The following is a 17,771-nucleotide window of genomic DNA, read 5'->3' as shown; positions in this document are numbered from 1 at the left end:
TATATTTTGTCATAGACTTCGCATAATCTTTATCATATTTCACATACACACAAGTCCCAATGGACTGGTGGCGGTCCTTTCCAATATATTTTGTGCTTTCCAAATAATCTGCTCACATTAATTACAGTTTGGCGCTGATCTAAGTGACATCCTGGGTTGGCTGGGGTAATATTTTGTGACCGCCGTTGTCGACGTTGCAAACTAATTGCAACAGTTACGAGTTGTGCGCGCCATATTGCCATGAAGCCAAAGCCATTGTCACATAGAAGGCTACGGGGGGTGGGGGCTGGGTGCCTCCAACCTCCAATTTTCATTCTCTTAACCTCCCAGTGCTTTCGCTTGAGTCGCCCCAAAGGGACAGGTCGCTGTCGCTTTTTGCAGCGCGTTGGTGTGTGAAATAGACAACTTACGTGCCATTGTCTCTGTGTGTGTGTGTAAAGGTATTTGCCTCTGTATGTGTGTGTGAATGCCTGCAACTTCTTTTAAGAACTGGAAAAAAGAGCAGAGAAACTGCAAAGTTTCTTTTTCACTTGCACATTTTTCACTGCCATGTGCCACAGCAAAAAAAAAAGAGACCGAGGACTAAATGGAGAGAGAGAGAGAGACAACGAGACAAAGAGTGGGAACTGCCAAGTTCCTGTTAGTTTTTTTCCCAAACATTTTCCAACACTGCCACCTGGGGAATTTACGTGTGCATGCGTACGCTTAGCATACCTTCACCCAAAACTCGGAAAAAAAAGTGGAAAAAGAAAAGGAATATGTATATAAAGGATGAAGTGAAGCAAACTTGACCCGAGTTGCCTTCCTTTTGGGTCGTCCTTAGTTTGGTTTGAGTTGATGTCCTCCACCCTCCTCCCCCTCCACTGTGGTTTTCTATGCTTTTTTTGTGTGTGTTTTTCCATCTCTGCGGTTAAGCAGAAATAATGCATGTGGTGTATGCTTTTTATAAACGTAAATTCACTTGCGGTTTATGCGGGCGTTTTGGGTTTTCCATTTCCATTTTCACTTTTGTTGTTGTTGTTGGTCTTTTGCCCCTCCATTTCTTTTATACTTTGCTTTGCGACTACTTCCTTAGTGGGTAATATGAAAATTGCTTTTATTTATATTGGCTTAGTGGGAAATTGATAGATTAAGGAAAAATATTAGTATCTAAAATATTCATCACCCCCTAGAACAACACAAATTCGCCGTGGCAAAAGGTGCACAGACAAAATTTAGTTTCAAACTTTTTCTAATGAATGAAAAATGTAGCCATAGAAGATACCAACTTTAAGTTTAACATTTTTATCAGGAATAAAAAGACAAAGTGGCTTTTATTAACTATGAATGTTATTGACTAATCAATTTATAGAAAATATCAGCATTCATTTGTTAATTATACTTAAAAATTCCGAAGATGTTTTCGTTTTTCTTCAATGTCAATGTTTCTTCATAATTTTGTTTATTGTTGTTTCGCAAGTTGAAGGCTCGGAATATTTCTGGCCCAAATGGTGATATGGCTCATGTTGTTTTTTACTTCTTTTTAGAGGTATTAGGTGCCAAATATGGAAATAGAATATAATATATATCGGGGCCTCTTTTTCGATACTATGTAGTTCACTCATGTTGTACCTCTTTGTAGTACATTCACACACAACTCATTCAAAACTATACAGTAAAAAATGGTACACGGTTTTAGAATGAATATTTTAATTGTGTCTATTTTGTACATCTCACTTTTACTTGTATTGTTTTAGCCCTTTAAATTCATTCACTTTGCAGAACTGTATGGTGAGTCCCCAGGATGGAACTGGGCCTCTAGCCTGAGGCCCCTCTTTATATAGGACCTGACCTGAAGACAGATCTCAATATTTGTTTCTAATCATTCTTCCATGTGTCATTCTATAGCCGCTGCAAAGGTTAATGCCAGGACTACAATTGACACACCTGTTAATCAATTGGAACTAACTAGTAGGGCTTTGACTTATTAGTCAATCATATTAGTTAATCAACACTGTCCGACATATACATGTGTATAATTGTCAGTTTGCTATTGCCTTACTCCATTTTTTACTTTATTTTGATATCTCTTTTTGCTGTATCGTATAATGAATTCTCCTAAGGTCTATAGAGGGACTTTCCTATTTAATAAGGCTGTCGTTTCATGTAGCTCTCACTCGATGAATCCTAGCACTACTCTTAATCAGTAAAATCTTCAATTTGATGTGTGAAGAACCTTTTTGACGTATAGTTTTATAGAGTTCACTAAGATCACTAAAGAACTTCCCAAAATATATGAACTTATGATTCTACAAATGGGAAAAACGTGAACTATAAATCAAAAGTCAAATGTTATATACCAAATAAAGACTTGTTCTCAAATTCTTGATTTATCTCTTTCTCAAATTTCAAAGTGTTTAACTACTACTAGATACTATCTTGTAGATAGTACCAATCTAGATGGTCTATATGATTTCTCAAAAATTGATCAAACTTTTCATCTTGCCATTTAAAATATTCTTACCAAAGTTGTTTATACAATTTGAAATAAAAAGACAAAGTCAGTTTTTTTTTTTTTTTTTGTAATTTATTTCTTGTGTTTTTATTGTATTTCATTGTTGTTGATGTTGTTCATTGATGTTGTTCTTGTTGTTTTTTTTTCATGTTTTCTTTATCTCTAAATAACTTTAAATGTTGTATTTGTTTTGTTTTGTTTTCCAATTACCAATATAATTCATTCTCTCAGTTGTTGCTGTTGTTGTTGTTCAATACAGTCCATCTGCAGGCAACAACAACAACAACTTGTTCGATTTGCTTCTTTGTTTTTGTTTGTTTTGTTTTGCATTATCATCAAATTTATTCGATCTTTACATGTATGTATATATAATAACTAAATTTGTTTTATAATAATAAATATATAATAATAATAATAATAGTTTTTGTTTTCTGTTTTTTGTTTTTAATAATGATTTGTTTATTAAATATTTTTAAAAAAGGTTTCGTTATTTTTTTTGTAATTTTTTTTTTTTTTTGTTTTTTTTTATTTTCTTTTAGGAGTATAATTATGATCAATCGATCAATCCGTTGATCGAACAATCAATTATCATTATTAGAATCGTTGCCAAATCGAGTTTGCATTACGAGATTTATATACCCTTACTAGACGGGGTCTATGCCCTCTCCTCTGGTTCATCTTCATTGTCTTCTTTCTGTCTACTTCTATCCTCTTCCCTCATTTGCTTTCCTACTACAGAAGATCTTGCCTCTGTTTCATTGCATTCTTGCCACTTAAAAACTATTATTTCAATTCATCATTATTTTTTTGTATATATATATATATGTGTGTATATATATAATGTATAGTTTAATTGTATATACTAGAGTTTATTTTGCATTATTCATATATTGTTCAATACACGAAATTATAGAATTAAAACAAACAACAAACAACACATTTTTCCATTTCTTTTTTTTTTTTTTTTGATTTTTTTTATCTTCTTTTTAATGAATATCACAACAAAAAACGTAAAAAATTAAAAAACAAGACTCATAATAATAAACAAATCAGATCTACATATAATAATTAAACTTAAGATTAAGAAAAGAAATTAAATGAGTGAACAAATTCGCTGATATCACCAGAAAACGCAAAATAAAATAAATTAAAAACTAATAAAAATATCAATTAAGTTAATTCAATTATATTGGAAATATTTATAGATGTATATATATATATATATATATAATCCAATATTACATTTACTTTTCGCTGATTTCAATTAAAAATTTTTCAATCTTTCATTTTTGTTTCATCTGCAAATTTTCATGACATTTTTCCCAAATTTGATTACAATAAGTTTTCCTTTCTTATTTTCTTATACTTTTGGGTTTTCTTGTTGCAACATTTGTTTTTTCGTTTCTTGTTTTAAGTTGTTTTGTTTTGTTTAGTTTTTTTTTTTCAATAAACACATCACATCATATTCACAATTAATAATCATAATAATCTAGTATATATATATATATATGAGATATATATATATTTATGTATATATATATATATATATGTGTGTAAACATAGAAATTAAAATTAACAATAGTAACTATGACTTATGACTGAAAAATTTTTATGGGGGAAGGGGGTGAAAGACCGTTTACTACACATAAAATTCTATGTTTAAACCATTTTCCTTTCTTTTTTTTTGGTTTTTCATGAACATAAATCTAAAAAAAATTAAAATATTTTAATCATTTTGTTGTTGTTATTATTGTTTTAAGGCAAATAAAAGTTTCGTTATTAGTTTTTTCTTTCCTTTTCTGGTTCCTTCTTAGAAATTATGAAACAGAAATTGAAAGTTTTTCTCCTTTTCCCCTTATATTTTACAATGTTTCTATATATATATATATATCTATGTATATATATATAAATCTATTTTACCATTTTCATTAGTAGAACATTTAGTTGTTGTTTTTTTTTACACAAAATTTTAAGTTTGTTTTTTTTTTTTTTTTGGTTTGCTGAACAATTTTTGTTTTTTTTTTTTTTCAATTTTGTTTTTTTTTTTGGGTTTTTTTTTTTGTCTTGTTAGCAGCTTATTGTTTTTATTTCTTTATTTTGTTTAGTAACTGTTAAAATGTTTAGTGTTTGTAGTTGTAGTTGTAGTTGTTGTTGATGTCGTTTAGTATCTATTTAATATGTAGAGTAATTATTTAATCGCAACTCGTCGTTCTTGTGTGTGTCGTCGTTCCTTCTTTAGATAGATTTAAGGTCTGTTTATAATGGACGGAAACTTATTAGGCATTATTTTTATTTTTTTTTCTTTTGGTTTTTGGTTTTTGGTTTTGTTTTGTTGTTGTTGTTGTATGTGTGTTTTATTTTAGAGTTTTGTTTTTGGTTTTGGATAGAAGGATAGATTGATTTAGTAATATCATCTATGTGTATTTTGGGTATAAGTAATAGCAAGAGAGAGAGAGAGAGAGAGAGAGAGAGAGAGTGATAGAATGAGTGTGGACTAGAGAAAAGGATGACGTCTTAGTTCATAAAGTTCATAAGGAGATGGTTTGAATCCTTTGCTTTTAGTTTTAGTTCCAGAGTGGGGTAAGAGGGTGGTTAAGAGGAGGTTAAACGAAAAAACAACAAATTTCCGTGAATTATAATCAGCCCTTAAACATATATTTCTCAGATACAGATGGAAAGCAACAGTTTGAAATATATTCTCAACTTATATCCTTGCCAAATGGTAGCAGCCAAAATCGTTTACCATGGCCAATAACTCACACAGGACCAAGTTCAGATCGATCGTTTTGGCAAGGATATACAAACTACGGCACTACCGAAGTTGATTCGTTCCTCTGTTCTTATGTTGTGGTTTTTAATTTTTATTTTAATTTTCATTATTATTATTTTTTCTCTATACGAACTTTTCTTAGTGCCTAGGTTTTGAGTATTTTTTGTTTTCTTTATGTTATTCATTCGCGTTTTTGGAGTGAATAAATTTTTTAAAAATTACTTTCATTCAAATATTGATTGCTACCTTTGTTTTTTGGGGGTTCTTGTTGTTGTTGTGTATGTATATATTTTAATTTGTTTTTTTTTGTGTTTTTACCTTTATCCCATAATATGCCATAAATTGATGTCACTTCTTCTTCTTCTCCCTCTTCTGTCACTTTTATTGATTTTCCTTATTATTTGTTTTGTTTTTTCTTCGTTTTTGTTTCTTTAAAAGATCACATTTCATTTTTTAGTTGCCTTTAGTGTATATAATTTTTTGTTTTCTTGTTTTTGGTTTTGTTTTTTTTTAATGTGTTACACATACATAGACACATGTTTGTATGTATGTATAAGTTTTATTCAGTTTGTAAAAAACAAAGGATCAAAATGAAAAGTGAAATCAAATTTTTGAGTTAAGTAATTGTATGAATTATAAATTTATAATGTATATATAAAGGGTGCTTCATTTTGATTCAAGAAACATCTCTCTTTAAGAATCTTTCAAAATTACATAGAGAAAACTAAGTTTTTTTAAAAGTGTATTGGAAAAGATGAAAATTTCTCTTCAAGATTGGATTGGATTGAATGTAAATCTTTGCAACTTTCATCCCAATGGGGCACCCTATATATGCACATATGTATGTATATATGTATGTATTTGTTGTATGTGTATTTGTATATTTTTGAAATATTTACTTGAGTTATTTATGTAGTTTTTGTTTTCATTATTTTTGCATAGGAAGATTTCAAACATTTTTCTTTGTGTGTGTGTGTGTGAGTGTGTGTGTGTGTTTTGTGATGAGATGTTATATCATTTAACTAGAGATTTCAGCTAAATTAACAATACACTTTTAAAAAACTTTTATTCTGTGTTTGGTTTTTGCAAAAAATTGCTTACAGTTTTAAATTTGATTATTTCTGTTTGGTTTTTCGCTTAGATTTCTTTCAGTGTATGTAGTTGTTGTTGTTGTTGTTGCTGTTGTTTTTGATGCTTATTTCGTTTCTTTTGTATTTAATAATTATTTCTATTTTCCAGTTTATAATTTGTATATAAAAAAATATGCACATTTCTTTAAGGTTCTTTCTGTACTCTTTTCTCTCAGTGTGTGTTTTTTTTTTTGAGTGTGCGAGTTAATTTTGTATTTGTTTTTGTTTTTTTTTGGTTTCGCTTACTTTCACTTTTTATCAAAAAATGTAAAAAAAGGAATATGGTTTTTTATTTGGTTTTATTTGGTTTTTTTAATATTTTTGTTTTAAATTTTAAAAAAATCTTTTTTATGTGTTGTTTTTTTTTTTGACATTTCACTTTTGAACCCCAACCTCATAATTACTTTTTACTATTTTTATTATTATTATTATTATAATTTATATATTTTGTTCTTTATGTTGCTGTTGTTGTTGTTCTTGTTGCTGTTGTTGTTGTTGTAGTAAATCGTTGTTGCAAAAATAGGACGTGACTGTACTTTTTGTTTATTATATTTAATTTTAACTTGTATTTCTCTGTTTTTTTTTTTAACTATGGCCTATTAAGTTTTTAATTTTTGTTTGTTTTGTTTTTTTGATTAATTTTGTCTATTTTTCCATATGGTAAACTGTATATTGTATGTGTGTCTGTGTGTGTGTCAGAGTGTGTAGCTTAAACTTATCTAATTTAATATTAACATTCTCTTTTTTTAAGGTTTTTTGTTTTTATTCTATTTATTTTCATTGAAATATGGAACACTAGAGTTTTAAAATAGTTTTTAACTAATTTTAATTCAAACTGCGTTCAATTTTTCATTTTATTTTCTAATTCTAATTTTTTTTCTTTCTTTTTTTTTTTTTTTTTGTCATTTAACAACACTAAACATCTTTTGTTTGGTTTTTTTTTTTTTTGGGTGTTGAGTTTTATTTTTGTTTTTTGTTTTATGTTTCTTACACCAACACACTTACACATAGGGTTAAAGTCTTGCTATATACGTACGAAAAAGTTGTTTGTTGTTGTTGTTGTTGTTGTTTTTTTTTGTTTTAGAATTAAACATATTTACTGTGTATTTTGCTTTTTGTAAATAGTTTAAATTTTGCAATTTTTTAGCAATTTTTTTTTTTAGTTTTGACCAATTTTTCTTTTCATATTTTGATTTCAAACCAGACAACTTTTTTTCCATATATACATATATATATATATATGTATAGGTATTATAATGCTTGGGTGAAGAATTTACCTTTACTTTTTGTTTGGATTAGTTTAGTGTATTTGTGTGAGTGTGTGTGTGTGTGAGAGTATTTTTTTGAAAACTTATTTGAGGGAGAAAGTAACTCGAATTGAAAAGAGGATTATGATTTGTTTATTTTATATATTCTCCTTGTTTTGCTTTGATCCTTCCTGCTGATCTTGATCTCCTTTTTAGATGCAAGTGGAAGGAGCTGCAACTGCTGCTACGGTTGTGGCATTCGCTGCTGCTGCCGGCGTCACAGTCATTGTGGTTGCCTGCAATTGTGCCACTGTGGTGGCTGCCACTGCCACTGGGCCCAATTGCTGATAGTGAACTTGTTGCTGATGATGATGGAGATGATGTGGATGCTGATGGGGATGGTGTCCCAGGTAGGAGATGTTGGTATTGTTGCTGCTGTTGTTGTTGTTCGTGGTGGTGTTGGTGGTCGTGTATTTCAACAAATGTTGCTGGTGGTGCAGAGCATGATGATGTGGATGAGCTTGATGATGGTGGTGATGGTGTGTTGGTGGCGGAGGGGGTGGACCTTGTAGGGATATGAATGGTGTTGCCTGTATGGGTATGCAGTTGGAGTTGTAGTCGCTACTCAATACCAAAGTCGGAGTGCCATCGGTGGCATAATAGGTTGGTGCCTTTATAAATGTTGCTGTGGTTGTCGCAGCAGCAGCACCACCAACGCCGCCAACATACTGTTGCTGTGGTGTGGGCATTGTTGCTGTCGATGTCGTTGACAAAGTGGTTGCCGATGACAATGTGGGTGAAGTGGCTATCGAACAGGATGAAGAGGATGAGGCCGACGATGGCGAATACGGCGAGCTGCAGTGATAAGTGATGTGTTGTGGTTGCTGCTGTTGCATTGCCTGCTGCTGATAAATGTTGCTGCTGCTATTAAGTTGCTGCTGCTGCTGTTGCTGTTTATTTATGTAATTGTTGTTAGTGTTGCTGCTGTTGTTATTATTGGTGGCGGCGGCATGGTAAGTGAACTGTTGTTGTTGCTGCTGCTGCTGTTGCTGTGGTGGCTCAATAATAATCAAATTGTTGTTGTTGTTAGCAGCAGCAATTGCCGCTGCTGTTGCTGCCGCCGCCGCCGCTGCTGCTGCTCCTGAACCACCTCCTCCACCACCTGGTATTGGCTGCTCATTCGGATTGGTTATCATGGCTGCCATTATATTGGCCGGTGGCAAGACAATCGGTATATGATAGTATTTACATTGCTTGCGACGACATTGACTGTTGGCATGATCGCGACAGACAGCAACACGTTGATCAATTACCTCCACCTTGTCATCTAAAAGGTAAACAAAAACAAACGCCAACACAAGAGAGAGAGAGCAAAGTGAAGGAAGAAAAAGGATGAGAAAAGTTAAAAACACAAATTAGTACAAAAATCCATAGATTCAACATATAGTTAGACTATATAAATATATATTTAAATTGATTGCATTGATTAGAAAAAACAGTGAAAGCTTCTTTTTTCATGTATGTAATTTGTATTTGCTGCAAAATTTCCCTCAAGTTTTCTTCCAATTGGATTTCCTTTCTCTTAATATTTTTTGGTTTTCTTTTTTTTTTTTTTTTTGTGTATTTTTCAGTGTCTCAGTGTCTTGATAGGAAGAATTTTATTATTTTTGATTAAGCCATTAAAAGTAAAAACAAATTGAAACTGAAACAAAAAAAAAAAAAGTCTTTATGATCAAAAAGAATGACAAAAACTAAAAATTTGTTCTTGTTATTACATTGTATATGGGGAGCCAATTTTGTTAACTACTTAGACTACAACTAAAATCAAAACAAATAATATATCTCTCTAGCAGGGAATGTTTAAGCATTAAAACAAAAACAACTAAATATTTAAACTTATTTTTAAACTTAGGCAACATGCACTTACCTTCAGTTAAATGAACGAATCTACAATTTAACCGACTGCACATAGATCTATTGAAATCTTGGCACACCGGGAGGGTGTCCAGTAACTATAGGAACACGAGTTTTATGGTTTTAGGATGCAAAAAAACATTTAAACCAAAATCACGAAAAAAAGAAGATATAATAAAACCAAATACAAGAAGAGAAAATGATAAGTTTTGTTCATATTGATTTTCGGTTTTTGTTGTTTCATTTTGTTGAAAAAAAGAGAAGAGCAGAAAAAAGAAAAGAAAAAGAGCACAAATTAGTTATACTTATAGATCTTATGGCATATATTTTGTATATATATATATCAGTCAAACACACTATAATAGAAGAATTGTTAATAATGGAGGAGGGAATGGATTTCATCTTTGCTTTGGTTGGGTTAAATTTCAATTGTTGTTTCTTTTGGTTAATACCATTAAGTTAGTTCTTGTTAATATTACACCTAGTTAACAGTGGTCGGTATATATATTTTAATACTAATTCATTAAATATACTCTAAATTTGATTTGTTTTTCGGCTTAAATAATCTAAATGAAACAAAGGGCAAAGAAATTAAATGGCAGAGCAAATGAATTTCATAAACGTAAACAATTTTCAGTTAATTTCTCGAATGCGTCATTACTATATATATATATATATCCTAGAAAATCTGAATGATATGAGCGACTGATGGCTGGATGAGAGGAAAAGTGTATAAGTTGGGGGGGGTGAATGAGGGTTTCGGGGAAGGGGCAAATGAAATAAAAGACCCATTTTAAAGCAGCAAGTATTTTGATTTTCTATTCGCAAAAAATACCTCAAATTGAGAAGCTAAAAAAAGCTTTTGAAAAGCGGAAAAAAGACTTAAACGAGTAATTGATTGATTGTTGTTTTTGTTGGCACTCACACAAGAAAATTGGATAATGATTTTGATTTCTTTTGTTCGACTTTAGTTGGCTTAAGTTCTATTACAACAACATATCCTAATAGGCGGCACTAGAAATATAAGAACAGAAAACATACGAGAAACAAAACAAAACAACAAAGACAATAAAAGAGAGAGAGAGAGAGAGAGAGAAAGTGTGAGAAAGAGAGAAATATATACCTCTATTTAAATATCTGTCATTTTATATAAGTATATGAGATGGAATGGATAATAAAAAGGAAAATTTATTGAAAGCCGCTAAAAATGCTTTGCTAACTGAAGACAAAAGCTCACAGGGCAGCAACAAACAAATTGATCGTAAGCTAATTAAAGCGCTCTAAGCACACAATTTTATAGAGACAGAGAGATAGAGTAAGCTTTTCAATGAGACAGAGAGAGAGAGAATTAGAGAGAAATGGCTGCGCCTTTACCTAATTATGTAAAATGTGCCATTCATTAGCATAGGACACTGAGTGGTATATAATACACCCCGTTCCGGTTGGGCTGAGGGTTATAACAGAAATAAACAGAGAAAAAGAGAGAGAGAGAGAGACAGAATATATAAGTTTATATATCAATATGGTTAGTCTTTAAAGAGGAACTTGGAGAGAGAGAGAGAGAGAGAGAGAGAGAGGGAGAGCGATAGTTTGTTGTAGCTCTCTAATGGGCTGTTGTGAATTGTTGACACATCTCCAAGTGTCTCGGTGTTTGTTTGTTTTCTCTATATATGTATGTATGTGTGTGTGTAGGAGTGTGTGTGTGTGTGTGTGCATGTGGACAGCTGTGACACCGTAAGGTGTGTCGTCTCCATGTCATGTCTGCCTGCCGGACTCGGGGGCCTGACATCATCCGTTGACATTGCGTTTGGGGCCACGCCTTCGTCCTTTTTGCCATTTTCATTTTCATTGTCGTTGTCGTTATCGTTGTTGTTGTTGTTGTTGTTGTCGTTGTTGCGGTTGTTCCTCCTCTTTTTCTTTTCGCAGGAGCGGCTTAATTTGATTAACCCAATTCACGCTAACCAAACTAAAACTGACGGCCAGACCCAAACTAAACTAAACTAAACTTAACTGACCTGACCCGAAATGAACTGCTGGCTATGTCGAGAAATCAAACCATTTTTGTTATATATATTTTGTTTTTTTCCTTTCTTTTTTTATCTACTTGCTGCTCTAATTTAGGTGAAAAAAACAAATAGAAACCGAATGACAAACTCAAAAGTATAAAAACACAAATTAGATTTAAAGAGATTTAACTTAAACTAATGTTTTAACTATATTTAAAGAGTAATTGTTACAGAGACAGAGAGCGAGAGAGAGAGAGAGGGTAGGTGGGGGGTGGATGTAGGGTAAAGGGAAATTTAATATCAATGTGAAAAGCTCATGCAAAAGGCAGCTTCTTGGTACCTGTCCACTCGGATCGGTGTATATGACACAGGAAGCATTTAAAGGTATTTTATTATTATTAGTTGCTAGATATGGTCAATATATATATATAGATATAGTATTTATTTATATAGAATATATGATGTATATATTGAGAGAGAGACAGAGAGAGAGAGAGGGATTCCATTCAAATCAGTCATAAAGCCATAAAAAACATGCAAGAGAATAGAAATTTGTTCGTTTTGTGGGTGTTGATATTTAATTGTGTGTATGTGTGAGTGTGTGTGTGTGTGTGAGAATTTTTAAAAACAATTATTGTTGTTTGATTTGTTTGTTGTTGTCATCCCATGCAGCGATTTTTCATTGGTTTATTTTTTGTTTTTGCCAATTTTTGTTTTGTGTAATCCAAATCCGTGCGAGAATTGAAAAAGTATTTGTATTTATTTATATATATATATGCATTAATTTGTTGTTGTTGTTGTTGTTGTATTGTTTTTTATTGCATGCAAATTGTGTGACAATTTATTATTATTGTTTTGTTTGGACGCATTTTTGGTATGTGAGTTGGTTAGCATGTAATTGAAAAGAATATAAATGAAACAAAAACAAATAGATTGGAGAAATTAGTCAAAAAGAAATGCAGCAGCAGCAGCAGAAAATATATATGTATTTGTATGTATGTGTATATAATTTTTTATATAAAATGTAAATTTGTAGAAATTTTTCAATTAAAAGTTTAACTGCAAAGAAAATATGCGAAATAAAATTGTTTTTTTTTTTTTATATGTGATGAAAAAGAAGACTCTTTTGGTAAGTTCTTTTACAACACTGTTAACCGTTATGGCCTTGAATACTTTGACTTTAAACTGTTTTTTAAATTAATCCTTTAAGGATAATAAACTTCAAGTTTCCCCATTCTACATTTATAAAGAACTTATTAACTTTCACTTTAATTGTCTTCTCAAACACTATTTATAATAGAGATCCTTTATTTTGTGATTATTCAACACTGGTTATATCTTAAGTTGTTGCAATTTGCTTCGAAAGCTAAGGAACTTTGGTGAAATTAGGAGAAAGTATTTACTAGAAAATGTGAGGTCATTCCTTGAGAGTCAGAACTTCGGAATGTTTTTAAATATTTAGAAATCTGGAAAATAACTGATCCAATTTTCATCTTTTCTTTATAAAGGATGCCCTGCCTATTTGTATAACTATTTTAATGATATCCTTAAGTTGGCCTAAACTATTGTTTATATATAATAGGCTTATAGGATATCATGACATAAACGAACATGTGTGCCTCCTGATACTACATAGTTTAACGTGTTCTTGTTTCTGGTCTCCTCAGGCCTTCTTTCTTTCGCATATAAACCCGTACCGTTATCCCTTGGTGTCCTTAAGTACGCGAATTTAAGATTTTACGTCTGTATCGAATGTGAGTAACTATAGTTCTGGCTAATCTCTATCGTATAACCCACTCCCAGCCAACCTGACCCTAGCCGAACCTATCGCGTACTCGGCCAGCACTATGCACGAACATCTGCTCAACACTTCTTGTGAGATTCAACGTTACATGCTACAGATAAGATAAAATTTTTGGCCTAACTTATTAGTTAAGTTATTTAAAGCCTAATTCTTAATCCCTATATATTTTAATAAACTTTCTATTGGTGTTTGGTGTTTAAATTTTCTACTAAACTCTAAAAAAAATTGCAGCGTAGCTCCCAACATTGCCAACTTTAGGTACTAATCTAACAATTTGCTATTTGTTAACACTTTTCCTCCTCCCCTCTTTACTTTTTTTTCTTTTCGCCCATAATTACTATATATGTTGATTTCGTTTTATGCAAATAGACAAAGTTTTGCGTCACATAAAAACACGAGTTAATAAATGTAAATTAATGACATGCCCACCCAGCCATATAGCAACTGTCCTTACCCCCCACTACCCTGCCCCCGCACACACACACACTTACATACATTCTGCCATTAAAACAACCTTGTTTTGTGTGTTGTAATTGCGGGGGAGTTTTTCCTCAGCGTAATTAACTTGTTGCTTTTCGGCAAAAAGTTCTTTCTCTCCTCCGCCCCATTCTATAAACCCTTTTTCTGCTTCTTCTTTCTCATCGTTATGGTATTTAGTTATTCGCATATGCAGGAAAAAGAACCAAAAAAAAAAAAAAAGAAACTTATAACTAGAGTTTAGATTAGGCAAAATGTTTGCATAATTTTTGTTCTCGTGCTTTGAGGCGTGTGTGGCAAATTATACAATATTTTATGTAGCATACTTTTTTGGGGTGTGGTTTTTGTTTTTGCTAATTGAAGCCATGTTAAACTGCAAAAACAGAAAAGAAATTTCAAATAAAATGGTTAGCCAAAAAAGCGCATAAAAGTAAAAAGTAAATTGCAATACAAATAAGCATAAAGTAAGATTATGAAATTAATTGAAAAATGATTTAAAACAAATTCATTTGGGCAGAGCAGCAATTGGCGGGCAGCAGCAAAAAACAAATTGGCTGAAACAAATAATATTGAAATGCCGTTAGTAAGTAATAAAGAAAAAACACAAAAAAAAAAAAGCTGCAGCAGGACACATCAGGCAATAATACTTACTACATAACATACGAAAATTAAGAAAGCCTGTAAAATGTTCTGGATCAAATACATATATCAGATATTATATATAATGTATATGGAAATTGGTTAAATTCTAATACTTTCATTTACCAGTTTCTCATTTTGTGGGAGTATGTGTGGTATGTGTGTGCGTGTAACTATAGATATGTGTGTGTGTGTATGTATGTATATGTCTTTGGCATTTAGAGTCATCTCTTTTATCATGGTTTAAGCTGCTTACATTTTCACCTAGAAAGCTCTCTACAAGCATTTCCTTAAAGATAATAATTCAAATATATATATATATTAAAAATGTTTACTATTCATATGATATGTATATTCGCTTGTATGTTGGTTAACATCCTCTGCATAAAGAAAATCGAAATAAACAAAACAGAAACAAATGATGAAAACTTATGTTAATCACAGACAAGCAACTGAGTAGAGTTCCAACTACTTTTTGCTTGACTTTCGAAACAAAATCTATAAAAAACAAAAATAAACAAACAAAACATTGAAAAAACTCTAAACTTAGCAGCTAAAAGATTTATATTCCATACGTACATATATAGTTTTAAACAAAAGCTCATTTGTATATTGGCGGTGCACCAGCTTACCTTAGAAGTGCGCTTATATAGCTTGGTTTGGTTTCTTTATCTTTTGTTTATATATTTTTACCATCATACCACATGCCTGAGAAGCCATAAACATACGTACAAATCGTAATGGAAGTTTCTTTCATTCATTTTTTAAATCATTTTAGCACATGATTGAGGAAGGTGTATGTGAAAAATAGGAGGAGAGATAGAGAGACAGCGAGCGTAAATCATATAGAGATAGAGAGAGAGAGAGACAGCCAGAGTTGCAACTTCGTACTTTGCTACCAAATTTTCTGTTCTGTGAGTACATGCTGAAAAAATTACAATTACGCTTCCGGGAACAAACAAAAGGACAAAATGAAGAATAGACAAAAATCGAAATTAAAGAAAATGCACAGGAACGAGACGACTTACTTCCCACTAGAAATACATCGAGCTATGACCGCTTTTCGAGCACGAGCACAACATGAGAGCGAAAGAGTCAACACTAGTGTCAATGAAAGAGAGATAGAGAGAGATACTGAGAAAACATTACTGTATTGTGATCTATTCCAAAAGAAAGCGCTCAAATCTTTTGCAATGTATTCAAAGAAAGGCTTCAATCTATGAAAACGGATAAAGAGGAAAAGGAATACCAAAGAATTCAACTTAGATAGAAAGAGATAGAAGATAAGAAATTTCTTAATTAGAAGTCTAACTAAAAGAGGTTAAAACGCTTACAACTTTGCTATGCTATAAATCTTTAAATGAATTGAGATTTGCCCTTAGAAGTCTTCTTATTAGTCCAAGATTGTTCAGTAAAGTATTTTCATTTTAAAATTAAGAGCATCTAGAAGTATTTGATAGGTAAAAAATCTAATATTCTTTGGTATTTTTGGAATTAAAATATTTGTAAAAACTTCCAATTATATATTAAGAGTTAATGGTGTATTAAAGATTGAAATTGTTTAGATTGAGAGTTTCGAAAACATGCAGTTAAGATATTTTGAATTGTTTTCAGTTTGCTTTTTTTTGGGGGTGTTTGTGTGTCTATGTATGTGTGGTATATAGTTAATCAACTATCATAGATAATAGAGCTGGAGAGAGTTAGATAGAAGAGAGAGAGAGCAAAACAAAAGGCAAATTAAATTTGAAAAAAAAAAAATCATTTGAAGCAATATTTTTTCTTATGCTTTCTCTGAAACATTACAAAAGCGCTTAAACTCTAGTGAATATAAATATATATATATATATATTGATATATATCGATTTGATCCATACACAATAACTAAGACAGTAATATTTTCTTGTACGTAAAACAAATGAAGTATTTAGAAAATGAGAAAAATACCATGAAGTTGTTTCTGTTTTTGTTTTCTTACGAGCTCGAGCAAGCCATATAATATCGAAGAATGTTCTGTGTATGTGGGTGTGTGTGTGTGTTGAGTGTGTGTAAAATTATAGTAAATCAATTGGACAGCACAAAGATAAATTTAGGTTATAAGTTACAGAAGAATATGCATCAAAAATTAATGTTCAATTATTAGAATAAGCCTTGAACTAAAAAGCAAAATTGTTTTAAATGGAATGATCAGTCCAAGGTCTTGTCTATAGCAACGACAACGACTCGTCTATCTGATAATAACTAATAATCTCCATGAGTCTTGACAATCTCTGTTTCATTATTAGAAACTGAGTTTAACCAAATGATTGTTGGAGAGTTTGTCGTCATCAGGAAAGATTAAGATTAAGTTTCATTAGCGATTTCAACATGAGTTCCCATAGGATTCCAATAAAGGGTCCTTTGCTTGAAAAAGTAATTTCACGACTATATATTTCAAACAAAAGGTAGCTTTTAGTTTTCTTTCGAGACTTGTGAATGTTCATTCCATTTAGTTAATTTAAAAAGGGAATAGTTTAGAGGGATATTTGGAAAGTTAGATAGATGGGTAGGCTAATAGAAAAAATTGGTAAACAGCAATTGGCAAAATGAGTAGACAAACTTATACAATCAAATATACATATGTGAAGAAACAGATTTAAACAGATATATGTATAAAACTAAAACACAAAAAACACAGACAACGTTTAGCAGAGCAAAAAAATAAAATGAAATGAAATAGTTTCGAGTAATTGTGTGTGTGTGTGTGTGTAGGGGGTGAGAGAATATTTGTTAGTTTTGTTGTAGTCATTGAGCACTTTCCAAGTATAAGATAAAAAATAAGCAACAAGTTTTTTACGGTTTTTACAATAAAACGTATATATATAATTTCAAATATTTTGTTATTAATAGTTGCAGTTTCAGTTGTTTTTTTTTCTCTTTTTTTTTTTTGTTTAAATATATAATTTATATTGTTTTGTATGACTAATGTTACGATTTCTTGTTTCATCTTCTTCGTTGGTGTTTTATATAGATATATGTATATAGAGAGAGCACATAGAACATATATATTAATCAGATCAGATCGGAATCAGAATCATAGTGTATTTTGTTGTATTTTTTGTGTGTGTGCGTGTAAATGTAAATGTAGATAGGTAATAGAATAAATATATATGCATTTATATATAAAGAGTTCTCTTTTCATTTGTCTTAGCATTTTCTGTTAGCTTTTGGTTTATGTTCGACTTTTGCTTTTTCGACTTCTTTGCATTTTCATCAACATATTCTTTTCATGCAGTTTTCTAATATATGTGTGT

At 31.2% G+C, this 17,771-nt stretch overlaps 1 protein-coding gene across 13 annotated transcripts in view; it reads right to left on the bottom strand.

The window, feature by feature from the left end:
* Positions 1–4,702: 4,702 nt before the first annotated feature.
* mbl (muscleblind) overlaps positions 4,703–17,771 on the bottom strand; it is a 199,943-nt gene continuing 186,874 nt past the window's right edge. For 5 of the 13 annotated variants that reach the window (XM_068291609.1, XM_068291610.1, XM_068291611.1 and 2 more), the window contains 3 exons: positions 11,902–11,966; positions 9,569–9,653; positions 4,703–8,968 (listed from right to left, as the gene is read on the bottom strand). In XM_068291609.1, the coding sequence (XP_068147710.1) occupies positions 7,854–8,968; positions 9,569–9,653; positions 11,902–11,966 (1,265 nt within the window). In that variant the 3' untranslated portion in view covers positions 4,703–7,853. Of the gene's footprint in view, positions 8,969–9,229; positions 9,344–9,568; positions 9,654–10,480; positions 10,570–10,929; positions 11,003–11,901; positions 11,967–17,771 lie in introns of those variants that run through there. The other 8 variants (XM_068291618.1, XM_068291621.1, XM_068291620.1 and 5 more) reach the window with 6 other exon arrangements.

The sequence above is a fragment of the Drosophila tropicalis genome, unplaced genomic scaffold (genome assembly GCF_018151085.1).
Source record: "Drosophila tropicalis isolate 14030-0801.00 unplaced genomic scaffold, ASM1815108v1 contig_593, whole genome shotgun sequence".
In the NCBI taxonomy this organism is placed as follows: domain Eukaryota; kingdom Metazoa; phylum Arthropoda; class Insecta; order Diptera; family Drosophilidae; genus Drosophila; species Drosophila tropicalis.
This window is presented reverse-complemented; position numbering and strand designations above follow the sequence as displayed.